This window comes from Phyllobates terribilis, unplaced genomic scaffold (assembly GCF_046119375.1).
Source record: "Phyllobates terribilis strain yellow unplaced genomic scaffold, ASM4611937v1 Scaffold_7__3_contigs__length_470593459, whole genome shotgun sequence".
NCBI lineage: Eukaryota > Metazoa > Chordata > Amphibia > Anura > Dendrobatidae > Phyllobates > Phyllobates terribilis.
Window position 1 is genome coordinate 186539460 of NW_027362767.1, and position 27233 is coordinate 186566692.

General features: G+C 50.2%; 1 protein-coding gene across 4 annotated transcripts in view; it reads left to right on the top strand.

Moving 5' to 3' along the window:
• Nucleotides 1-27233, top strand: part of SHROOM4 (shroom family member 4) — a 598984-nt gene that overhangs the window by 420371 nt on the left and 151380 nt on the right. For all 4 annotated transcript variants that reach the window (XM_073639594.1, XM_073639596.1, XM_073639598.1 and 1 more), the window contains exon 5: nt 6130-6197. In XM_073639594.1, the coding sequence (XP_073495695.1) occupies nt 6130-6197 (68 nt within the window). The remainder of the gene's footprint in view (nt 1-6129; nt 6198-27233) is intronic.

Below are 27233 nucleotides of genomic sequence, written 5' to 3' on the forward strand. Positions count from 1 at the left end.
TTCTTAGGCCAAGGGACATACAATCCCTTGCAGACTGGTTATTTGCTGTAGAACTTGGAATCCTAACAGCCTCGGACACCAAGTCCGGTAAATCAGTTTCTCTCTCAGCCAGGACAGGCTCTCCTCGCCTTCCGTCCCTGGCTCGTGACTCCTCTACTGCCACACGACCTCCTCAGCTTCAGCTGAACTGACTCTCCCTTCTCTGGGACACCTCTCACTCCAGACAGGTCGTCCAGAACTCTCTAACCCTGCCCCCCGTTCCAGCTTTTATAGGGGCAGCCTGCTCCCCCAACTGGCCTGGGACAGGAGGTGCTGCATGCTAATGGTCCCTGACCACAGAACCTCCCCCTTGCTCTGAGACACAGCTTTATTATACATTTGTGGCATCCAGGCCAGGGTGACACATTTTCCTCACAGACCGGCAGTTTGCCGGGGACACCCTTCTCAACCCCGTCTAAGCACAACAGCCAGCCCTCGGTCCCTCAGATGTGGAAAAGTAAAAGACCATTTCCTCCTAGCCATAAGAAAGCTAAGAGGTTGAATTTCACCATCTGCAAGCTCTTGGCTACAGAAATGCTGCCTTTCCACCTGGTGGATACAGAGGATTTTCGAGACCTTATGTCCGTCGCAGTGCCCCAGTACCAGATACCCTGTCGGCACTACCTCTCAAAGAAAGGTTTGCCTGCGCTCCACCAGCATGTCGCACACAACATCACCGCTTCTTTGAGAAACTGTGTGTGTGACAGGGTGCATTTCAAAACAGACACTTTGACGAGTAGGCATGGACAGGGGCGTTACATGTCGCTGACTGGGCACTGGGTAACTATGGTGACAGCAGGTCAAGGGGCTGCTGTCCAAGTCTTGCCGTCCCCATGAGTTGTGCGTCAATCCTCTTTATCTCAAAGTTCCTCCACTGCTTCTGCCTCCTCAACCTCCTCTCGGTCTTCCACCTGCACCCAAAGCCTGTCTGGTCATGCCACAAGCTTTCTAACTGCGCAGAAGGGATCCTGCACACCTTCTTACTATGCTGGCAGCAGGGCTCAACGTCATCAGGCGGTTTTTACTTTGAAATGTCTGGGAAATGTGAGTCACACAGCTGAGGAGTTGTGGTCAGCTCTGGAGAACCAGTTTCATGAATGGTTGTCTCCACTGGACCTGAAACCAGGGAAGCCGTGTGCGACAATGCTGCAAACCTGGGTGCGGCCCTTCGCCGGGGCAATGTCACACACGTGCCTTGTATGGCTCACGTGTTGAACCTGGTTGTCCAGCAATTTTTAGCCCACTATCCCGGACTAGATGGCCTTCTGCAGAGGGCACAGTCGCTGTGTGCTCACTTCCGCCGTTCGCATCCCGCAGCTCAGCGACTTACATCTCTACAGAAGTCGTTGGGCCTGCCACTTCACCGGCTAAAATGCGATGTGCCTACCCAGTGGAATTCAACTCTGCACATGTTGCAGCAACTGTGGCAGCACCGACAAGCCCTGGTGCAATACGTTCTGACGTATAGCCTGGGCCAACGAGATCCAGAGGTGGGGCAAATCACGCTGGAGGAGTGGTCTCAGATCAGGGACCTATGCACCCTTCTGCACAGTTTTGAAATGGCGACGAAGATGTTTAGTGCTGATGATGCCATTATCAGCATGACTATTCCGGTGATTTACTTGCTGGAGCACATGTTAAACAGAATTCGGAGTCAGGTGGTGGCACAAGAGAAGGTGGAGAAAGTAGAGGAGGAGGAGTTGTATGCGGAAGGGCTAACATCTGCAAGGTCCAGACGGTCGGCAGCACCAAGGCGGCAGGCATGTGAGGGTGGGGGAGATGGTTTTACCAGGGCGCATGGTAGCAGCCAAACTAGTGAGGAAGGTGCAGGAGCAAAGGAAGAAGTGGAGGACGAACTGATGGAAGACTCATCAGATGAGGGAGACCTTGATCACATTTCTGTTGTGCGAGGTTGGGGGGGACGTTGGAGGCACCAGCAGCTTCAAAAACTTGTCTGCTGCTATGACAAGGCTTTTTTGCCGCTACTCTTTTAACCTGATGTAATTGCCTGTAGGAAAGAGTCCTCAATTTTCCCTTATCAGCACGCACACGTGTGTACTGTGAATCAGCTACATACTTCTTGATTGTGCGATGATCAGGATGAAGTGTCTTGGCAATGTTGATTGTAGTCATGCCTTGACCTAAACACTCCACAATTTGTTGCTTCTCAGCAGCCGACACATCCTTTTTCTTTCCCATTTTGGCAGAAAATGTAGGCTGCTTAATAATGTGGGACAGCCTTCTTAAGTAGTCTTGCCTTTCATTGGACACACCTGCCAAACTAATTAGCACAGGTGTCTGCAATTGCTTACAGTGATATAAAGAGCCCTGACACACATCACCATCAATGAGTTTAACTGACAAACAAAAAAATTCTTCCCTTATGACGCCTAAACACTTTTTGCATAATAATTTGGAACACAGTGTACATGTGCTTTTCCACAAAACACTAGTGGTTCACGTGGTGAATCTTACAGTTCTAACTTGCCAACCATGGTCTGTAAGGAGTTGTTCAATAAAGGACCCAAAATTAAGATAACATAGACGGAAGAGGTCTCTATGAATACGAATTCCTAAGTATTTGATACCCTGTGAGGGCCAGGCAAAGGGAAAGTTTGACTGGATGGAATCCTGTATGGATTTGGGGAGAGAGACATCGAGGGCCTCAGACTTCGCTGCATTGATTTTAAAATTCGACCATGTAACAAAGTGATCTATTTCAGCCATAACAGCATGGATGGATATATGTGATTGAGTGATATATACTAGGACATCATCAGCAAATGCAGAGCACTTGTACTCGGTGCCTCCCACCTCAATCCACCTAATATTGGGGTTATGGCGAATTGATGAGAGCAGGTGCTCCGTCACTAGGATGTATAAGAGAGGGGACAAAGGACATCCCTGCCTTGTCCCATTGGTGATTATGAAAGGTGATGAAAATGTTCTGACGCACCCCCTGGGTCTTGGGACACCCGGAGCCGGACCCTTTTCGGTGGATGCTGGGGGTTGTAGTCTCCGTGGCGTCGACCCGGTTCCGTGGCTCAGGGCGGTCAAACCAGTGGCGGAACTATTTATGTGGTTTGGATGTTTAAATGTCCGACTACGCCACCCGTGTATTGCGGTCACAGTGAACCGCCGCTGCAGGGCAGACCGCTGAGGCTGGTGTTGTGGGTGCAGCAGAGCGTAGTATAACTCCCCACGGGAGGAGTATAGCCTCAGGGCAGTGTATGCGGAGGATGGGGGTGATGGTGCAGGGCAGCAGCAGTAACGACACAGAGTCAGTGATGCAGTCCAGGGCCTTTACTCACAGTTCTTATTATCCAGACCACTTCTGCAGGTAACGGCTGCACACGTCGTACTGTGCTCACCAGGTGAGGGGCTCGGCCAACTCTCAGATAACTTTGGAGCACTTCACAGGACCCCCTTTGTGTGTCCTTTCTCTGGCCTTTCTTACCCCACCAGTGACCACGCTTCTGTCCGGCTGCCTCGGGCCTCCTCTTGGTAAACTTGGCGCCAGTTTCCCTGACCCTATGTGGTGCCTTCCTAGCAGGTGTAGCGAGGGGCTGCGCCACATAAAATGTCACAGCCTCCGGTTTCTAGCTGACGGTCGTTTCCCGCCTCCACTAGTTTCGGGGACCGGTCTCCCCCTTTGGCCTGACCCCTCCACGCAGGTGGATTCGGGCGTGCGGTGGCGACTCGCCCGTCCGCACCCCTGGGATCCCTTCATTCCTCGTTCCTGGAGCCTTCTTCACTCCTCTTCCTTCCTTTTCCCTCTTCCAGGCCTGGGCCTCTGTTACTAGGCCTGCCTCCGGAGCAGTGCTCATGCAGAGCCCCTGCTCCCTGTCACTTCTGCTCAGACTTCTCTGCACTGAACTAAGATGGTGCCCACCTTTCATACTCCCTTCTCAATGCACCCAGGAACTGCTTCCTCCCTGCTCCTGCACTACAGGGTTCCCCTTCCTCGGTGTTCCCTCCCCCCACTCCAGCCAGGGACAGGGACTGTCGTGCCCATCTCAGGGGCATATTGGTCGCCCTGCCCCACGGCAATGTGTTGTAATGCATGCAGGTGTCGGGGTCCTGATCCACACTCCATCCTTACCTGAGAGTGAGATATCACACCTCTGGGTGAGGTGCAATACCTCTGTAGCAACCGAGCCCTCGGGGTGCTACAGTTCCATTTATCTTCAGCCTAGGTGACGTATTGCGATACAGGGCCGTGATTTTGGCTATAAAAGGGTCCCCTAGACCCCTACCCCAAGCTTTTTAAGAGAATAATATATGGCTTGCCAGAAGACTCTATAGAATGCTTTCTCAGCATCCAACGAGAGTATCTAATTACAAATTTTTAACTGCATCTAGCCCAGGAAATACTTTGTGCCTAGTAGCAGTGTCTGCTAGTCAGCGGATTATCCCAGCTGTTAAGCAAGCTACACCACCTGTAGTTTGGACACTTAATTTTTTCAAAGGAAATGCTTCGGGCCCCCGGGATACTCAGTGAAGAGCATCGGGAGGCACCCCAAGGCACAGGGACTGGGACTGGCGGTAGGATGCCTTGTGGTAGACCGCCAAGCTCGATCCTTATAAAAGCTTTTTAACTGCAGCAGCTTTAGTGAACGCTACTGGAGCTGGAATTACGCGGCTGCTGGCATGAGACTTGCCCTCGAATAGATCCTTGTAAAAGGATTTAAAGTGTATTCATTCAAATTAGAGAGACAATTTAAATTAAAAAGCTTAGAGCTGCCTCCACCACAGGGGGGCTCGCTCGACCCACCAGCGACAGGCACCAGTATTGGGAGAGGGGGGCTGGCCGTCAGGGTCCACCGCGGCTCTGGCACAAACCCGGCGACACGGAGGTGGCACGGGCAGGAACGGACTGGCCGTGTCGGCTTCTCACTTTTTGGATTTTAGAAGGGCATGACATGCCTATATCTGTGTCTCCACCTCCTTTTACTCCTCCACCTCTTTTCTTTTCGCATGACTATATGTACTTGTCACTTTTCCATGTGTTAGTTGTGTCTTCTGAGCAGTTTGTCAGCTTTTGGACACCTTTGAAGGTGTTTTCTATGTGTTTCTATGTGTTTTTGTTTGCCTGCCATTGGTTTTAACCGTGTTCGAAGGTGTTCGTCGAACAATTTGACGAACAGTTCGTCGAACATACGGGTGTTCGACGAACCGAACCGAACTCGAACACTACGGGGGTGTCTCAACACTACTACTAACATTTAAGAAGGGCATGGATGCCTTTCCTGAAAAGTATAATATTGCAGGTTATATATACTAGATTCCTTGATAGGGCGTTGATCCAGGGATCTAGTCTGATTGCCGTATGGAGTCAGGAAGGAATTTTTTCCTCAATGTGGAGCTTGGTGTTTGCCACATGGGGTTTTTTTTTGCCTTCCTCTGGATGTTATGCTATGGGTTGAACTAGATGGACTTAGTTTTTAAGGTTGAAGGAAGACTATGCTACTATGCTACGTCTCAGCTGATCACTCAAGCAATGTCTACTGGATGATCAGTGTATGGAGAAGGAGCACAGAGCTCCTTACATGGTGTAATGACCCGTCTCCAATACTGCACCTTACATCTAATTCACTTTAATAGGAGCTGAGCTGCACGATTAATGAAGCTGTGCTGTTCCAGCTTTGTACAGTGTGAACTTTCAGGAACCACTTATCTCATATTGATGGTGTCCTTATTTATCAATACATAACAATAAAAATGAAAATGACTTTTATTTCCACCTAGATTGGTTTTCCAGTCATCAGATATATTGTGGATGAATGTATTACAGTTAATAACTGTAGACAAATTATCATCATTTCTAGCACCCAGTTGGCATAGATTATGACAGCGGAGTACTCCACTCCATGACACTGGCAGGCAGAGTGCCTGTATTGATGGATCTGATGAAATGATGTATAAAGTGTTCATCGGTTGCTTTCTTACTCATATTTTGTGAAATATTCATGAAGGATGAACATTTCTGGTTTTAGTCAGGAAAGGCTTATTAAATGACTTCAAGTCTTTGTTTTGGCTGAATTTCCTTTTTTTTTTTTTTTTTATTGTACCATGGAATGTTGAAAACAGGATGCACCATTGACGGAGAGTAACCAGCGTCATCTGGACATCTGCAAGAAGAACAGCCAGTCTGTGAGGTGAGACGTCTGCATGCTTCAAAGCTGAAAGAATACTCTGATTTCTCAGTATTTTATATATAATCCCTTCATATCATTTACATTTCTATAAATTACTACACAAAAATCCTGAAAACCGTAATTTTTTTTGTGTTTATCATTAAGGCCACGGCTCCACTATCAGTGTGTGGTCAGTATTCGTTCTCAGGAGTGGGAGCCAAAACCAGGAGTGGGTGATAAATGCACAATTGGTGACTTTTCTATTATACCTTGTCAGGAACGGGACCGACAACACTGGGGAGATCACACAATATCCCACCGCTGCCATCAGTCTGTCAGGAATTAACAGCATTGAGTAGGGATTCGCAAGCACACTATCCCCATTACTCACTACGTAACTATCGGCAAGCGAGCAGAAAGCATATGGCATCACACCTCCAGATTCCAACGCATGGAATATGTGTATACACCCCCGTACGGTTACTGCCAGCTTCACGATAGCCCAATTATCATTATTCGCTGCCACCACCGATCCATTGGCGCCACCGAGCCATTGGCGGCACGCCACTTTGGCTAGGCCACTCCAGGACTTTGAAATGCTTCTTACCTTGTGATCCTTAGTTGCCCTTAGTTGCTGTGTGTTTTGGGTCATTGCAAAATCAGCAGTGTATCAAATACTTATGTTCCTCACTGTATATAACATGTGCACATACTAATACACTACTCTGGCATTCACACATTATGTATGGTATACATGGTACATACATGTACGTATGGTTATATAATAAGCATGTACAGATAACACATATTGTGATGCACATGTGCAAACGACTAAACTATTTATTCATTCATTTATTCATAATCGTAACAGCCCAAACTTTTTTTTACGTATTCTTTGCTATATAAGGTCTTTTTTATCAGCTGTATTTTTAATGTTGAATTTTACAAACATTCATGTAGGTGTTACATTTGTATCAATTTGTGTCAATTTGTTTATGTACAGTCAGAGGCTGGACAGACATCTGTCGGAGATGGTTTAGTGAATCCTGCATTGAGCAGGGGGTTGGACACATGGACCCTGAAGGTCCCTTCCAATTCTAACATTCTATGATTTTATGGCCGAAAGTGTTGACACCCTTGAAATTGTTCCAGAAAATTAAGTATTTCTCCCAGAAAATTATTGTAATTACACATGTTTTGTTATGCACATGTTTATTTCTTTTGTTTGTATTGGAACAACAGAAAAAAACTGAAAAAAGGCAAATTGGACATAATGTCCCACTATCCTCAAAAATGGGCCGGATAAAAATGTGGGTAAACAATTTTGTTTCAAGCATGTGATGCTCGTTCAAACGTACTTGTGGCAAGTAAGAGGTGTGGGCAATATGAAAAGCACACCTGATACCAGATAAAAAGGGGAGAAGTTGACTCAATCTTTGCAAATGCCACACATTGAATCAGCCCCAGACCTTTTACCTGCTTTTAATTGATGATGAATTAATGAGGGTTTAATGAGGGTATATCCCATATACCCTTAACCCCTACTGCAATTAGGGTGTGAATCTCCTCAAAGCACTTTAAGCCCAGATAGATTATTGATTATAGAACAGGATCTGGAATATGTTTGATAAACATATAAAATGGCAAAACTTGTGTCATTGTCTTAATATTTCTGGACCTAACTAAGAAGAGATTCTGGGACTCATGCTCTGCTCTTCGGGGATGTCTAATGCTGGGAGGAGCAGTCAGCAGTACTCAGTGTCACTAGCACATGACATGTTGCAAGCAAGGCAGCTCACACGTGTTAGTGCTACCAATTACTGTTCACCGCTCCTCCCAGCATTAGACATCCCGGGAGAGCGGTGCACGGGTCACTGAATCTCTTCTGCTGCAGACAGCCGCTCACTCCTCACACTGACCAGAACGCTGATCATTCCTGCTGGATCCTGATCACTCTGATACCGCACTTACAATAACTGTTGGTAAGCCTAACACTGATTGGCTGCATCACATGCAATCAGTGTTAGTTTTGTTCTTGGTCTCTTCCCCGCGCTGAGAGAACAGCTCCGTTAGTGAGCAATGCTGTGGTTAGTAAAGTGCTCCTCCCATCCCTGCTGTCACAGGCTGACAGTAAGAAGCACAGGGAGAAGGACGGCTCCCTACTACATCACTCTCCATTTATGTAGATGAGCAGGATTATCACCCATAACTGAGATGAACACCAACAATGAGTGTCAATGGGAGGCTTTACTCATTGGTGATATAGGGTGAGCAGGCTCAATCAGTAAGGGATGAGTAAGGACCCTCCTACCTCACTTATTGTTTCACCCCTGACTGACTTAAACTCCCTTGTATCACCCATTACTGTCTGACCCCCCCCCTATATCACCCCTGATTTACTAAGCCCCCCTGTACCACCACTGACTGATATAATGTCCCCATTATGGTACAATGTCCCCCATCATGGGCCCCATGCTATAACAATGTCCCCCTTCTGGTATAATGTCCCCCTTCTGGTATAATGTCCGCCATCTGATATAATGTCCGCCCCACTGGTATAATGTCCTCCCCACTGGTATAATGTCCTCCCCACTGGTATAATGTCCGCCCCACTGGTATAATGTCCTCCATCTTGATATAATATCCGACATCCTGATATAATGTCACCCATCCTGGTATAATGTCACCCATCCTGGTATAATGTCACCCATCCTGATATAATGTCCTCCATCTTGATATAATATCCGACATCCTGGTATAATGTCCCCGATCCTGATATAATGTCACCCATCCTGACACAATGTCCCTCATCCTGATATAATGTCCCCCATCCTGATATAATGTCCTCCATCCTGATATAATGTCACCCTTCCTGATATAATGTCCCCCATTCTGATATGTCACCCATCCTGATATAATGACCCTCACCCTAGTATAATGTTCCCATTTTGTAATAATTTTCACATCCTGGGCCCCTTCCGTTCTTCTCCAGCACATTTTAAACAGAAAAAAATGATCATTCTTACCTTGCTCCGCTCCCATGCCATGCGGCGTTCTTCAATAGCAGGCGCAGGATCCGGGAGCTGACTTCAGAGTGCCAGCAAGGACAGCGCACGACATCTCTGCCATATGCAGCCCATCATTGGCCAGCCGACATCTGCAGCCAGCCTCTGATTGGCTGACAGCGAGTATTGCAGTGCAGGGAGCCGGTGTTGCAGAATGTTCATCAGAGGACGCACATCCAGGTGAAATTGGTGTCGGCGGTCCACACTCCAGCACGGGCCTGGTCACGTTTGCACCCTCTATGACCTCGATCATTAAGCCGCTGCTTGATTTGTATGTTTCAATATACCAGTATTGCAGTAAATAGTGGAAATAATGATCTTATATGAATCCAGCCTAATGCTGGACTTCACAGGAGTATCAAGATGGGGGCGCCCAGCTGAATGGTCACCATACAGACACATGCCCAGTGTATAACACAGTTGTCATATGTTGCTTATGAAGCGAGCGCCGCTCCTGAGGCAACTCCACACACGCGGACCCTGCTCTGGACATACTGGTACTATACAATCATCTGTGCCAATGGATTAATGTTTTAAATTGATTTTATGTACTTGCATGGGGAGAGAGGAGTGCCCTTATCCCGGCACTGGCTGTCTTAAAAAGGCATGGAACAAATGCATTTATATTGCAATCTTTTTTATATGCATAAAAAGTCGCAACTTGTACAAAAAATATATAATGTATTTTTCGGACTATAAGATGCACCGGACCATAAGACGCACCTAGGTTTTAGAGGAGGAAAATAAAAAAAAAATTATGCAAAAAATGTGGTCATGATGCACTTTTAAGGGGGAGGGGGTCTTCTGCTGACACTGGTATATGGGTAATGTCCCCCAATTCTGACAATATCCCCCATCCTGGTATATAAGCCCCCCTTCCTTTTATACGTGGTCCCCATCCCCATCCTGGTATGCCTGGCATCCCTCCATCCTGGTATGCATGGAACCCCTCCATGCTGGTATGCATGGCACCCTTCATCCATATCCTGGTATGCATGGCACCCCTCATCCCTATTTTGGTATGCATGGCACCCCTCATCCCTGTCCTGGAATGCATGGCACCCCTCATCCCCATCCTGGTATGCATGGCACCCCTCATCCCCATCCTGGTATGTATGGAACCCCTCATTCCCATGCTGGTATGCAGGGCACAGCAATCCCCTTCCTGGTATGTGTAGCACCCTGAGGATTCGGCTGCTACAGGGGTATTGCACCTCAACCCAGAGGTGTGATATTCCACTCCCGGGTAAGGATGGAGTGTGGAACTGAGCTAGTAGGCTGCATGCACTACACACATCCCATTTCCGGGGAACAGACCGATGGTACTCCCACTAGAGAAATGTGCAGGTACGACAGTGTCTGTTCCTGGCTGGAGTGGGAGGGGGGTGGAACATCCCAGTAGTGTAGGGGCAGATAGGGGGAGCAGCCTGGGTAAAGCTAGGAGCTCATTGGGTGCTGGTCACCTGAGCTCACACATAGAGGGAGTATATAAGGTGGGAACCATCTTAGATCAGGGTCAGTCAGTCAGTCAGTCAGTTGACAGAGTGTAACCTGAGAAGCAGAGCAGAGGAGAAGAGAGAGAGACCCAGAGGCGCAGAGGGGACCCCAAGAGCCCATAAGAGAGCTAATAGGGTGAAGGGTCGGCAACAGGGTACCGGATCCCAAGCTGGCAGAGGCTACAGCACACCTTAGCCAGGAACCGGAGGTCGTGGGCAGGATCTGCCACGATCACCCACTAAATCCACCCGGAAGGCAGACCAAGAATAGGGTCAGGGAGCCCAGAGGAGGCTTGACCAACAAGAGGCCCGAGGGAGCCGGACTTAGGTGGATCCCTGGTGGGAACGGCCAGAAGAAGGGAGAGACAGAAAGGAGCTCAGGACCACACTCCGGAGTTGCCTGGGAGTTGACCGAGTCCAGGACCTGGTGGACGCAGCACGGCTTGGGTGGTCACTGCTGTACACAGTGACCCGAGCAACACCAGTAAGTAAAACCCTGGAACTGCATTTTATGTCTCTGAGTCTCCTTGCTGCACCTTCACAACCACCATCCTCCACGGCTGACCCCCTGAGGCTATACCCCTCCCGTTGGGGGTTATACTACCAAAGCTGCACTCACATCATCAGCCTCAGTGGACTCTGCTGCAGCGGCGGCCGTATTGACCGCAAATCAACGGGTGGCGTAGTCGACACAAAAGAACATCTAGTAACATCATAAGGACTGCCACACACTGAGCTTGACACCCTGGGCACGGACCGGGTCACAGCCACTCGGAGACTACAACCCCCATCTGATCCGGCTCCGGGTATCCCCAACAACACTGGCCCAGGGGGCGCGTCAACTTTGGCGTAGTCGGCAGGATAACGTGCCCGCAACAACCGGGTACTGCGTGCCTGAAGAAAAGTACACCGTTACCTTAAAAAGAAGTCTCCCGCCGGTTCCGGAGGGTCCCCGCCAACGGACCCCATCACAGGTCGTTTCCCGCCGGTTGTCCGCCATTTACAGCTTTTTCCCGCCATCCATGGAGTTTCCCGCCACTGGGAGACGATTCCCGCCATTTCCGAAGATTTCCCGCCTTGGAAGAGCGGACGCCATTATGGGCGTGCCAGAGGGTGGCAAGAGGCCACCTCCCATCGTGGGCCAGGTCGAAGAATGGCGCCAAAAGCGGAAACCGCGCCCACCAACAGAGACTGTGATGCTGGAAGTGTCTATCAGCGTGAGAGAACTGCCCCTGGAACTGACAATCACAAAGTTGCCCCGGGACCACCCTCGATGTGGGCGGAGACAGAACAAGAGAACGAAGATGGGTGCAGCCTGGAGCAGTCTGGAGAGAGCGCACCCGGAGACAAGACGTCTGGAAGAGAGTCCAGAGAGAGCCTACCCGGAGATGGAGGGAGAGTCAGGCAGCACCGACCCAGTGGTCAGGAGCCTGTTGCAGGTCGCCACTCCAGAAGGCCTGCTGGAGATCCTAGCACAGCTCCCCCGAGACCGGGAGTGTGCACAGACCGCGTTGGAGGGCCTCGCACGGAGGATGGCCCGGGTGCAGCGAGAGACGTTGGTGGAGTGGAGCCGAGAGATGGCCCAGCAGACCGAAATCCGTCAGCGGAGCACGCCACCCGAGACGAGGAGACAGACCGCCTCTGAGGATGGTGCAGGAGGACTCAAGGCCGGAGACGGCGCCGAGAAGGGAGCTGAACGGATGGAGGCAGGTAAAGGGGACGTCTCTACCCCGAGCCGGGAAACCGCGTGCCTGCCCCAGCTCCCCGTCGCAGAGCCCGAAGTTCCCCCTGCCGTGCCCGTCGCTGCATCGTCACCGCCACCGACTAGGCCTCAACCGGAAACCGCGGCCGCGACCCCTGTGACGTCACACGCCTCGACCTCGAGCGTGGCCAAGCAGGAAATACCACCGGCCTGGTCGCAAGGCCTAGTACCTCCGGGCGCCGCAATACCAACAGCGCCCCCTACCTCCGCGGAGCCACCGGCCTGGCCGCAGGGCCGAGTAACCACGGGCGCCGCCGTTCTTACGGTGCCCTTTTCCTTTAGCGTGCCCCAAGCCTGGTCGCAAGGCCTGGTCGACCCGGGCGCCACTACCATCAACGCGCCCTCAACATCTAGAGTGCCGCACCCGGGTGAAAATCTATTTGCCCAGCATACGTGCCCGGATGGGCAGCCCTTTATATGGCCACCGGAGTTTCACCATCCCCGACTCCGGAAAGAGAGACCCCTAGACGAGCCCCTGATTCCGGCTCCGAAGCCTGTAAAGAGGACCTCGCCCCCGCTGGAGGAGGCACAGTTCGAGTGGGACCCCACTGGAGAAGACCTCATGGGGTTCACTCAGGAGACTCGGGCGGCCGCAGCAGAGCGTGCAGAGTGCTGCCGGCAGCAGCTCGAGGTCTTCGAGAGGGAGCGGAGAGAGAGGCGGGTCCGGGAACAGCAAGCGCAGATAAGGAGCGCGGAGCAGAAGAGCCGGACCAGGAGGAATCCCCGTGCAGCACATGGTCCCCCTTCCACCGGGACTGTGATAAAATTCAACATGCAGCACGGATGGGGCTTTATCAGAGACCATCAGACCCCCGGCGACGTCTTTGTAACCCGCAGAGACATAGAAAGCCATCTGCCGGAGGGACACAGAGGTCGTGACCTGTATGTAGGGGACGAGGTCACCTTCACCCGGCACAAGTGTGCCAAAGGACCCTACGCCCTCCATGTGCATCGCCTGACGGAGGAGGAGCTGCGGTGTGAGGAGGAGCAAGAGGACCCGGACGGGTCTGAAGAATCTAAAGAAGGAGCAGGAGGACGCCGTCATTGAAGTACGGTAGAGAGAGACTGTACATAGTTACCCGTCAGGGTATAAGAACTGTTCTAGTTAAAATATAGTCCCCGTTGGGACCAGCCAATTGAACTGATGCCCGTGTGTCCCTAGTTCCTAATACCTGGCCGAGGACTGAGAGCGGCCATATCCCCTTGTATATAGTTGCGCTTCCTAAAGCGCCCCCTACCGGTTTTATAGGGAACTGTTTTATTCCAAAAGAGACTGTCGCACTTTACCCGGTCACAAGTTGCACAGTGACCGGAGGAACCAGAAACAAGAATGTTATTTATATGAAAAGTTTATGCTGCTGATAATGTTTATATGTTTTATATGTTTATGTTATGAAAAAAAATTTGTATGTTTTGGATGTTTATATTTTACAGCCCGAGGACGTGCTGTGATTTACCAGGGGGGAATGTAGCACCCTGAGGATTCGGCTGCTACAGGGGTATTGCACCTCAACCCAGAGGTGTGATATTCCACTCCCGGGTAAGGATGGAGTGTGGAACTGAGCTAGTAGGCTGCATGCACTACACACATCCCATTTCCGGGGAACAGACCGATGGTACTCCCACTAGAGAAATGTGCAGGTACGACAGTGTCTGTTCCTGGCTGGAGTGGGAGGGGGGTGGAACATCCCAGTAGTGTAGGGGCAGATAGGGGGAGCAGCCTGGGTAAAGCTAGGAGCTCATTGGGTGCTGGTCACCTGAGCTCACACATAGAGGGAGTATATAATGTGGGAACCATCTTAGATCAGGGTCAGTCAGTCAGTCAGTCAGTTGACAGAGTGTAACCTGAGAAGCAGAGCAGAGGAGAAGAGAGAGAGACCCAGAGGCGCAGAGGGGACCCCAAGAGCCCATAAGAGAGCTAATAGGGTGAAGGGTCGGCAACAGGGTACCGGATCCCAAGCTGGCAGAGGCTACAGCACACCTTAGCCAGGAACCGGAGGTCGTGGGCAGGATCTGCCACGATCACCCACTAAATCCACCCGGAAGGCAGACCAAGAATAGGGTCAGGGAGCCCAGAGGAGGCTTGACCAACAAGAGGCCCGAGGGAGCCGGACTTAGGTGGATCCCTGGTGGGAACGGCCAGAAGAAGGGAGAGACAGAAAGGAGCTCAGGACCACACTCCGGAGTTGCCTGGGAGTTGACCGAGTCCAGGACCTGGTGGACGCAGCACGGCTTGGGTGGTCACTGCTGTACACAGTGACCCGAGCAACACCAGTAAGTAAAACCCTGGAACTGCATTTTATGTCTCTGAGTCTCCTTGCTGCACCTTCACAACCACCATCCTCCACGGCTGACCCCCTGAGGCTATACCCCTCCCGTTGGGGGTTATACTACCAAAGCTGCACTCACATCATCAGCCTCAGTGGACTCTGCTGCAGCGGCAGCCGTATTGACCGCAAATCAACGGGTGGCATAGTTGACACAAAAGAACATCTAGTAACATCATAAGGACTGCCACACACTGAGCTTGACACCCTGGGCACGGACCGGGTCACAGCCACTCGGAGACTACAACCCCCATCTGATCCGGCTCCGGGTATCCCCAACAACACTGGCCCAGGGGGCGCGTCATATGCATGGCACAGCAATCCCCATTCTGGTATGCATGGCACCCCTCATCCCTATCCTGATATGCATGGCACCCCTCATCCCTGTCCTGGTATGCATGGCACCCCTCATCCCTATCCTGGTATGCATGGCACCCCTAATCTCCATCCTGGTATGCATGGCACCCCTAATCCCTATCCTGGTATGCATGGTACCCCTAATCCCTATCCTGGTATGCATGGCACCCCTAATCCCTATCCTGGTATGCATGGTCCCCCTAATCCCCATCATGCTGCACATAAAACAAAATAAACACTCCTACTCACCTTCCTTCTCTCTCCTCCAGTGCTACGTCCTGTCTGCCCGCACTGATCTCTCCATGTGAGCCACGCATAACGTCACTGCCATGCGCGGCTCACAAGGAGAGATCAGCTGCCGGAAGTCACTGCTCCGCACGCCGGAACTGTGTGCGCGGGGAGCAGTGACTTCACTCTCCTTCATAGCCGGCACACAGTGTAGCCGCGCTGCGGCTCCTGCTGCTGCTGGCTATCACGTGTGCCCGCTTATTAAAGGGCATGAATATTCACACCCTCCCCAGACCCATTGAATATTCATGCCCTTTAACAACGGGCACAGGCGATTACAGCAGCAGCAGGAGCCGCAGCGTGGCTACACTGTGTGCCGCTATTAAGGAGCATGAATATTCAGTGCTCCCCAGACTACATGGGCGTGGGGAGCAGTGAATATTCATTTTCTTTAGCAGCGGGAACAGTGTAGCCTGCAGGGGGCGGCTGCTGCCTCCTGTGCCCCGCTCTTCCACCGCTACCGCTCCCCCCACACTCCACATATATATACACCCCCCCCAACATTCGGATTATAAGACTCACCCCCCATTTTCCTCCAAAATTTTGGAGTAAAAAAGTGCGTCCTATAGTCCGAAAAATACGGTAACTATGCAACATTTGACACACTGGACGCCAGCTCTTTTTTTAACATTCAGAAGTGTACTACCTTGCTTAAAATGATGTGCTTAAATAATTTGCACCAAATTTATCATTAGGGGCAGAATTTGATAAATGTGGAATAGTGGAGTTCAAGTGAATACACAAGATTTGGCTCCAATTACACCATTTTTGATAAATGTGAGCCATTGTGTTTTTATTTTACACCACAATATTAGCATGTTTTACCATACACAAATACATTATTGTATTATTGTATAGCTTTTATTATTTCTATTTAGCTACATAGTGGGCCCCAGGAATGATTTTCGCTGGTGGACCCAAGGCACCCCAGTCCGACGCTGAATACACACTGCTCAAAAAAATAAAGGGACCACTGAAATCCCCCATCCTAGATCTGAATGGATGAAATCTTCTCATTGAATACTTTGTTCTGTACAAAGTTGAATGTGCTGACAACAAAATCACACAAAAATCATCAATGGAAATCACATTTATTAACCAATGGAGGCCTGGATTTGGAGTCACCCCCAAAATTAAAGAGGAAAATCACACTACAGGCTGATCCAACTTTGATGTAATGTCCTTAAAACAAGTCACAATGAGGCTCAGTATTGTGTGTGGCCTCCACGTGCCTGTATGACCTCCCTACAACGCCTGGGCATGCTCCTGATGAGGCTGAGTATTGTGTGTGGTCTCCACGTGCCTGTATTACCTCCCTACAACGCCTGGGCATGCTCCTGATGAGGCTGAGTATTGTGTGTGGCCTCCACGTGCCTGTATGACCTCCCTACAACGCCTGGGCATGCTCCTGATGAGGCTGAGTATTGTGTGTGGCCTCCACGTGCCTGTATGACCTCCCTACAACACCTGGGCATGCTCCTGATGAGGTTGCGGATGGTCTCCTGTAGAATCTCCTCCCAGACCTGGACTAAAGCATCCGCCAACTCCTGGACAGTCTGTGGTGCAACGTGACGTTGGTGGATGGAGCGAGACATGATGTCCCAGATGTGCTCAATTGGATTCAGGTCTGGGGAACGGGCGGGCCAGTCCATAGCTTCAATGCCTTCATCTTGCAGGAACTGCTGACACACTCCAGCCACATGAGGTCTGGCATTGTCCTGCATTAGGAGGAACCCAGGGCCAACCGCACCAGCATATGGTCTCACAAGGGGTCTGAGGATCTCATCTTGGTACCTAATGGCAGTCAGGCTACCTCTGGCGAGCACATGGAGGGCTGTGCGGCCCTCAAAAGAAATGCCATCCCACACCATTACTGACCCACTGCCAAACCGGTCATGCTGAAGGATGTTGCAGGCAGCAGATCGCTCTCCACGGCGTCTCCAGACTCTGTCACATCTGTCACATGTGCTCAGTGTGAACCTGCTTTCATCTGTGAAGAGCACAGGGCGCCAGTGGCGACTTTGCCAATCCTGGTGTTCCGTGGCAAATGCCAAGCGTCCTGCACGGTGTTGGGCTGTGAGCACAACCCCCATCTGTGGACGTTGGGCCCTCATACTACCCTCATGGAGTCGGTTTATAACCGTTTGTGCAGGTATGCACATTTGTGGCCTGCTGGAGGACATTTTCCAGGGCTCTGGCAGTACTCCTCCTGTTCCTCCTTGCACAAAGGCAGAGGTAGCGGTCCTGCTGCTGCTTTGTTGCCCGCCTACGGCCCCCGCCACGTCTCCTGGTGTACTGGCCTGTCTCCTGGTAGCGCCTCCAGCCTCTGGACACTGTGCTGACAGACACAGCAAACCTTCTTGCCACAGCTCGCATTGATGTGCCATCCTGGATGAGCTGCACTACCTGAACAACTTCTGTGGGTTGTAGAGTCCGTCTCATGCTACCACGAGTGTGAAAGCACAACCAACATTCAAAAGTGACCAAAACATCAGCCAGAAAGCATTGGTACTGAAATGGGGTCTGTGGTCCCCACCTGCAGAACCACTCCTTTATTGAGGGTGTCTTGATAATTGCCAATAATTTCCATCTATTGTCTATTCCATTTGCACAACAGCATGTGAAATTGATTGTCAATCAGTGTTGCTTCCTAAGTGGACAGTTTGATTTCACAGAAGTTTGATTTACTTGGAGTTATATTCTGTTGTTTAAGTGTTCCCTTTATTTTTTGAGCAGTGTATATACATATATATATACAGTGCTGATCACCTTTATTGGCACCCCTTAATTTTCTTCATAGACTATACAATATTTTCAGAAATAAATGGAAATGTACCAAAGTTATATCCTCAGGATTTTTTAATTAGTGATTCAAAGTAATACAACAATAAAACATTGTTTTTCAACTTTCATGTTGCAATTTCAAAGAAGAAACAGAATAACCAGCATGTGCAGCAATAAAGGCCCACCTAATTAATAGTTGGTTGCCCCCTAATTAATAGTTGGTTGCCCCCTAATTAATAGTTGGTTGCCCCTCTAATTAATACTTGGTTGCACACTCTTTGGCATTGCTGACGGCCTCCACACGTTTCTTGTAGCCATCTATAAGCTTCTTGCACTTCTCAGCTGGAGTTTTCTCCCATCTTCCTTTGCAGTTTGTTCAGGCTCTTCAATGTTTGCAGGTTCTTTTTCCCAATGGCAGATTTCAGCTCATCCCAAAGATCCAAAGATTTTCAATGGAATTGAGGTCAGGACTAGTGTTGAGCGATACCTTCCGATATCAGGAAATATCGGATCGGATTGGATCGGGCCGATACTCAAAAAGTATCGGATATCACCGATTCCGATACCGGAAACCAATGCAAGTCAATGGGACACAAATATCGGAATGAAAATAAACCCTTTCTTTCCTTGTAGGTTAATTCTACATGAAGGAAAACAACTAAGAATAATGTAGAATGTATTGGGGGAGGTGGGGGAGACAATAAAGGCATAGAGGTTTAGCCCAATCAAATGGAATAGCAGGAATTAATATTTTTTTTAAGACGTTCTGAGTTACGGAAATGTTGACTATGTTAAGTTTTTTTATATTTTGTCAGATATTTATGTTTCACTACTTCCATGCTCGTCACCTTCTTTTTTACTTCTCCCACACTTTCTCCATCATCCTCAGCATCAGCATCTTTTTCATCAACTTCTTCTTCACCTTCTTCATCTTCTTCTTCTTCACCTTCTTCTTCTTCACCTTCTTCGTATTATTCTTTTTTTTACATTCTTCATATTCTTCTTATTCAACTATTATTCTTCTTCATCTTCTTCATATTCTTCTTCTTCCTCATATTCTTGTGACAGGCATTCCTGTAGTTGTTATCTATAAAAGTTTGAACATTACACCTTTTGTTCTGCCCGTCACAAAAGATTTACAACAGGATTTGTCCGCGTTCAGTTTGGCCTGCAGCAGCAGGTCTTTTCCAGGGGCACCACGAGGAGGAACGGACTCACCCCCATACACTGCTTAGTCATCTTCTGCTTATAATTTAGATGTTATCTTTTGCTCTGATTTTTAGTCTTATGCTTAATGTTCTTCCGCTTTTTGTTCTGCAGCTTCTTGTACTTCTGCTTCTTGGTTTTCTGTCTCTTGTTCTTCTGTATCTTGGTGGTTGTCTTCTTGTTCTTTGTCCTCTTGGTCATCTTCTTCAGGGTCATCTTCTTGGTCTTCTTCGGGGTGGTCTTCAGGGTCGTCGTCTTCAGGGTCGTCGTCTTCGGGGTCCTCGTCTTCTTTGGGGTGGTCTTCAGGGTCCTCGTCTTCAGGGTCATCATCTTCGGGGTGGTCTTCAGGGTCCTCGTCTTCGGGGTCCTCGTCTTCTTCGGGGTGGTCTTCAGGGTCCTCGTCTTCAGGGTCCTCGTCTTCAGTGTCCTCGTCTTCTTCGGGGTGGTCTTCAGGGTCCTCGTCTTCAGGGTCCTCGTCTTCAGGGTCCTCGTCTTCTTCGGGGTGGTCTTCAGGGTCCTCGTCTTCAGGGTCCTCGTCTTCGGTGTCCTCGTCTTCTTCAGGGTGGTCTTCAGGGTCCTCGTCTTCGGTGTCCTCGTCTTCTTCGGGGTGGTCTTCAGGGTCCTCGTCTTCAGTGCCGTTGTCTTCAGGGTCCTCGTCTTCTTCGGGGTGGTCTTCAGGGTCATCGTCTTCAGGGTCCTCGTCAGGGAGATCCAGAGTGATTACCAAGCACCATTTCAAAAAGCTTGAACTTGGAAATGTAGCAGAAGGTACAAGAAGGCTGAGGAACTGCCGAGAACCAGCTGATGGTACTGGAACCCGGATGGGTAGCAGAAGGTACAAGAGCCAATGGAACTACCGAGCACCAGCTGACGGTACTGGAACCCGGTTACTAAGCAGGAGGTACCTGTGCCAGAAAGCACTACCAAGGACCAGCAGACGTTGGTGGAACTTGGATACTGAGAAGGAGGCACCTAAGCCAAAGGCACTGCCGAGAACCAGCTGACGGTACTGGAACCCGGATGGGTAGCAGAGGGTACAAGAGCAAATGGAACTACCAAGGACCAGCTGACGGTACTGGAACCCGGATGGGTAGCAGAAGGTACAAGAGCCAATAGAACTACCGAGGACCAGCTGACGGTACTGGAACTCGGTTACTAAGCAGGAGGTACCTGTGCCAGAAAGCACTACCGAGGACCAGCAGACGTTGGTGGAACTTGGATACCGAGAAGGAGGCACCTAAGCCAAAGGCACTGCCGAGAACCGGCTGATGGTACTGGAACCCGGATGGGTAGCAGAAGGTACCCATGAAAAAAAAAGTTGCAAGGCCGCGAGCGGGCCGCAGTTACCGAAACCCACAGTCCTACAGGGGGTGCTTGTCTTATTGGCACTATGGAACCAGCCTTCATTGCCAGATCCCGCAGCCCACATAGGAGTCACCTAAACTGCAGGCACCATAGAGTCGGCTAACCCGACCGCAACACGACAGGACAACGTATTGGAGGCAAAGTGACGTTGACACTACCCGGAAACAGCTGGCGTGCTGGAACCAGGCTGGGCAGGAGGGAGTACCCGTGCCAAAGACACTGCCGGGAACCAGCTGACGGTACTGGAACCCGGATGGGTAGCAGAAGGTACAAGAGCCAATGGAACTACCGAGGACCAGCTGACGGTACTGGAACTCAGTTACTAATCAGGAGGTAAATGTGCCAGAAAGCACTACCAAGGACCAGCAGACTTTGGTGGAACTTGGATACCGAGAAGGAGGCACCTAAGCCAAAGACACTGCCGAGAACCAGCTGGTGGTACTGGAACCCGGATGGGTAGCAGAAGGTACAAGAGCAAATGGAACTACCGAGGACCAGCTGACGGTACTGGAACCCGGATGGGTAGCAGAAGGTACAAGAGCAAATGGAACTACCGAGGACCAGCTGACGGTACTGGAACCCGGATGGGTAGCAGAAGGTACAAGAGCCAATGGAACTACCGAGGACCAGCTGACGGTACTGGAACTCAGTTACTAAGCAGGAGGTACCTGTGCCAGAAAGCACTACCAAGGACCAGCAGACGTTGGTGGAACTTGGATACCGAGAAGGAGGCACCTAAGCCAAAGGCACTGCCGAGAACCAGCTGACGGTACTGGAACCCGGATGGGTAGCAGAAGGTACCCATGAAAAAAAAAGTTGCAAGGCCGCGAGCGGGCCGCAGTTACCGAAACCCACAGTCCTACAGGGGGTGCTTGTTTTATTGACACTATGGAACCAGCCTTCATTGCCAGATCCCGCAGCCCACATAGGAGTCACCTAAACTGCTGACACCAGAGAGTCGGCTAACCCGACCACAACAGAACAGGACAACGTATTGGAGGCAAAGTGACGTTGACACTACCTGGAAACAGCTGACGTGCTGGAACCAGGCTTGGCAGGAGGGAGTACCCATGCCAAAGACACTGCTGGGAAACAGCTGGCGGTGCTGGAACCCAGGGTAAATACTAAAAACAGAGTGGAGCCAGAGGCCTAATTGGAGCAAGTTTAAAATCTGTAGTAGTGTGAATGTGGAAAGAGCAGGAGAAATTGCCGTAGACTCAGCAGGGGAACAGCTGATGTTACTGAACCCCAATAACACGGCAGCAAGTGTTGACTGTGCAGAAGGCACTTCTGAGCGCCAACTGGCGGTGTTGGAGCTCAGGGATAATACTAAAAACAGAGTGGAGCCAGAGGACTAATTGGAGCAAGTTTAAAATCTGTAGTAGTGTGAATGTGGACAGAGCAGGAGAAATTGCCGTACACACAGCAGGGGAACAGCTGACGTTACTGAACCCCAATAACATGGCAGCGAGTGTTGACTGTGCAAACAGCACTTCTGAGTGCCAACTGGAGGTGTTGGAGCTCAGGGATAATACTGAAAACAGAGGAGCCAGAGGTGTAATTGGAGCAACTTTAAAATCTATAGTAGTGTGAATGTGGACAGAGCAGGAGAAATTGCCGTACACACAGCAGGGGAACAGCTGACGTTACTGAACCCCAATAACATGGCAGTGAGTGTTGACTGTGCAAACAGCACTTCTGAGTGCCAACTGGCGGTGTTGGAGCTCAGGGATAATACTGAAAACAGAGGAGCCAGAGGTGTAATTGGAGCAACTTTAAAATCTATAGTAGTGTGAATGTGGACAGAGCAGGAGAAATTGCCGTACACACAGCAGGGGAATAGCTGACGTTACTGAACCCCAATAACATGGCAGCAAGTGTTGACTGGGCAGACGGGACTTCTGAGCGCCAACTGGCGGTGTTGGAGCTCAGGGATAATACTGAAAATAGAGGAGCCAGAGGCCTAATTGGAGCAAGTTTAAAATCTGTAGTAGTGTGAATGTGGAAAGAGCAGGAGAAATTGCCGTACACACAGCAGGGGAACAGCTGACGTTACTGAACCCCAATAACACGGCAGCAAGTGTTGACTGTGCAGACAGCACTTCTGAGCAGCAACTAGCGGTGTTGGAGCACAGGGTAAATACTAAAAACAGAGGAGCCAGAGGTGTAATTGGAGCCAGTTTTAAATCTGTAGTACAGTGGATGTGGACAGAGCAGGAGAATTTTCCGGACACACAGCAGGGGATCAGCTGACGTTACTGAACCCCAATAACACTGGAGTAAGCATTGACTGTGCAGATGGCACTTCTGAGCAGCAACTAGTGGTGTTGGAGCCCAGGGTAAATACTAAAAACAGAGGAGCCAGAGGTGTAATTGGAGCAAGTTTTAAATCTTAAATACAGTGGATGTGGACAGAGCAGGAGAATTTGCCAGACACACAGCTGGGGATCAGCTGACGTTACTGAACCCCAATAACACGGCCGCAAGCGTTGACTGTGCAGACGGCACTTCTGAGCAGCAACTGGCGGTGTTGGAGCTCAGGGATTAAGAGTTCAGGTGGTGGAAACATGAACACAACAGGAGACCTGGATACTGTTGCCAACCAATTATTTATTCTGGAAGAGGACTGGCAAATTCATGCGAGATCCAGGCCTTGTTCATTTTGAGAAAAGTAAGCCGGTCAACGTTATCGGAGGATAGTCGCATGCGACGGTCTGTTAGTACACCACCTGCGACACTAAATACGCGTTCCGATAATACACTAGCAGCAGGGCAAGCTAGCACCTCCAGTGCATACTGGCTAAGCTCTGGCCATGTATCCAGCTTAGAGACCCAAAACTTGAAGGGAGAAGAGCCATCTGGGAGTACACTGAGAGGGCAAGACATGTAGTCTGTCACCATCTGACGGAAACGTTGCCTCCTGCTGACTGGAGCCGTCTGTGATGGTGTAGACATTTGTGGCGGCGGGGACACAAAACTTTGCCACATTTGGGCCATACTCGTCTTGCCTTGTGCTGAGGTGCTGCTTCTGCTCCCTCTTTGTGCAGAGCTTCCTCCACTGCCTCGACGCACTGAGCTGCTTTGTAAAGCACTAGCAGCACTGCTCTCGGTTGGAATGGAGAACATGATGGAATGCACCAGTGCGTCTTGGTACTCCCGCATTTTACGCTCCCGGTTCAACGGTGTTATGAGGCTTTGTAAGTTGTCCCAGTAGCGAGGATCTAGGAGGGTGGACACCCAAAAATCAGCTGTTGAGAATGTGGGCGATTCGGCGGTCGTTTCTCAGGCACTGCAGCATGAAATCAACATGTGCTGCAGACTGCCAACTGGCCAAGAAACGCTGTCCGCTGCTTGAGGCGTGATCTCTGCCTGCTCTACATCACCCCACCCTCGCTCTAGATACTGACTACTAGAGCATTGTGTACCTCCCTCCTCTGGACAGATGTCTTCCACCTCCATTGACTCCTCCTCATCCTCCTCACAAAGTGTCCCCTGCCTAGGCCTTTGTGAGGAACCACATTGCACAGACTGTACAGAAGCAGATGGTATTTGTGACTCGTCATCCTCCACCGCTTCCAAAACCTTGTCCCTTAGTGCTTGCAGTGTTTTTTCAAGCAGGCAGATAAGGGGGATAGTCATGCTGACTAGTGCATCATCTGCACTCGCCATCCGCGTGGAATAATCAAAGGCACGCAAAACATGGCAAATGTCCTTCATAGAGGCCCACTCAGTGGTGGTGAAGTGTGAACGGCACGCACTGCGACTGTTTGCGCCTGCTGCAGCTGGTACTCCATTACTGCTGCCTGCTGCTCACACAACCTCTACAACATATGTAACGTTGAATTCCACCTGGTGGGTAGGTCACATATGATGCGATGTTACGGAAGACGTAATCGGCGCTGTAGAGCTGCAATGCGTGATCTTGCGTTGCTGGAACGCCGCAAGTGAGCGCACTCTATGCGGACCTTGTGAGGCAGTGCATCAAGATCCGGATAGTCCCTCAAAAAACTCTGCACGACCAAGTTGAGCACATGTGCCAGACATAGGATGTGAGTGAGGTTGCCTAGGCCCAGAGCTGCCACCAGATTTCGGCCATTGTCACACACTACCATGCCTGGCTGGAGATTCGCTGGCACAAACCACACGTCGCTCTGCTGCTTGATGGCATTCCAGAGCTCCTGCGCTGTGTGGCTTCGATTCCCCAAAGAAATTAATTTTAATACGGCTTGTTGACGTTTGGCCACGGCTGTGCTCATATCGGTCATCATAACAGGTAACCGTTCACGGATCGATGTGGAGGTAGACCGTGACGGCTCCTGCAGCGCTGATTCAGGGGAACTGGAGTATGAGGAGCAGTCAATGTGTACAGACTGGATTCCTGCAATCCTTGGAGTTGGCAGAACACGTACAGCGCCACTCTCAAGATCTGTACCCGGCTCCACAACATTTATCCAATGGGCAGTGAGGGAAAGGTATCGTCCCTGTCCATGCTTACTGGTCCACGCATCGGTGGTCAGGTGGACCTTGCTACTGACGGCGTTTTGTAGCGCATGTTTAATTTTTCCCTCCACGTGCTGTTGCAGGGCAGGGACGGCTTGCCTGCTGAAATAAAAGCGGCTGGGCACGTTGTATTGTGGGACTGCCAATGCCATAAAGTTACGGAATGTGTCAGTCTCCACCAGCCTGAATGATAGCATTTCAAGGGCCAGTAGTTTTAGCAATGCCAGTATTCAGAGCCTGTGCTCGGGGGTAGTTTGCCGAGTATTGGCGCCTTTTCTCCCATGCCTGTGCTAACGATGGCTGTAGACTGGCCTGGGAGTGTGAGGATGACAGGGAAAGTGGTGCTGTGGGTGGAATTACACTGTGTCTTTGTACAACAGTGCCAGAGATTCTTTCATGGCGATCCTGTGAGGAAGCTGAACCAGCTTTGTGTGAGCTGGAGGAAGAGGCTACAACACGAGCTGAAGAGGTGGTAGGTGGCGCTGTAGGTTGGCCTAGGTCTTCAGTGTGTTTTTGTAACTCCACCACGTGCTTGGTCCGCACATGTTTCCACATATTTGTGGTATTGAGGTTGCTGACACTTTTCCCTCTTTTCACCTTCTGATTACACAGCTTGCATTTGACAAAGCAAATGTCATCTGCAACTGTGTCAAAAAAGGACCAGGCACTGCAAGTCTTGGGAGCGCCCGCTTTGGATTTTGGAAGGGCCATGCTCCTAATGGGTGCCGAAGTGGAGGCTACAGGCAACCAAGTCTGCCCCCTCCCTCTCCCTCCTTTTTGGGCCGTTCGGGGAATCTCTTCCTCAGAGCTGCTCCCACCACCTTCCTGTCCCTCACGCCATGATGGGTCAAGGACCTCATCATCTACACCACCCTCTTCAAACAACTGCTTCTCCTGGGTAGTCTCGACAGCACAGTACGCACCAGAAAGTGGCACCTGAGTCTCATCATCAGATGCATACTGAGGTGTGCTGCTGATCATAGGCACTGGCCCACCCGCCTCTTCAGATTCAGAGAGACAAAACGGTTGCGCATCACTGCATACTACCTCTTCTTCCAATTCTCGAATTCTGCTTGGCTGGCCCCCTCTTTCCAAGCCAAGAGATTCAGAGAACAGAAGTAGAGATGGCTCCTGTCCAGGGCTCTCTGACTGCCTGGGCAATTTGGCAGGTGGTGAAGAGACAGATGGGTGCTCTTCAGTGCTCAGGACCTGACAGGATCTGGAACTAATTGAAGTCGATGCATTAGCTGCCATCCATCCGACAACGGCTTCAATTTGGTCCTCCCGCAGCAGTGGGGTACGGCTAGCTCCTACAAAGCTGCGCATAAAGAACTGTTCCCTGGTAAAACTGGGGGATGCTGAGTCACTTGTGCCCGTAGCAGGCACAGAATCCCCACGTCCTCTCCCTGCAGGCACAGAATCCTCACGTCCTCTCCCTGCAGAAACTCCACGCCCACGCCCACGCCCACGACCACATGCCTTACTCCCTGCCTTCTTCATCTTGGTAGACTGATAAAGATAGGCAGAAAAGTACTAAGGGCTTAGTGTGCTTATTCCTGAACAGCTGCTAACAGGTATAAGAAACACAAATTTTATAAAGTGTGGACTAGACTTTAATATGAGCTAATGTGGCCTACACAACTGTAAAGTGGAGTGTTTGGTGAACTTTATTTAGTTTTTTTTTTTTGTCACAAAAAGACACTGGATGTGCCTAAAGATGTAATAACGATAGTATCACAAACTTTTTGTAGCTATTACAATGCAGGAAGGTAACCTACAATGCAATAGATGAGGCTGCAAAAAATAGGCTAATACTAATCTGGCTTGGGCTGCAGGGCACAATGCTGCAGAAAGGCTCCTCTATCTACTCCTATATAGTGTGTTTGGAACCAATGTAGCTGAATACG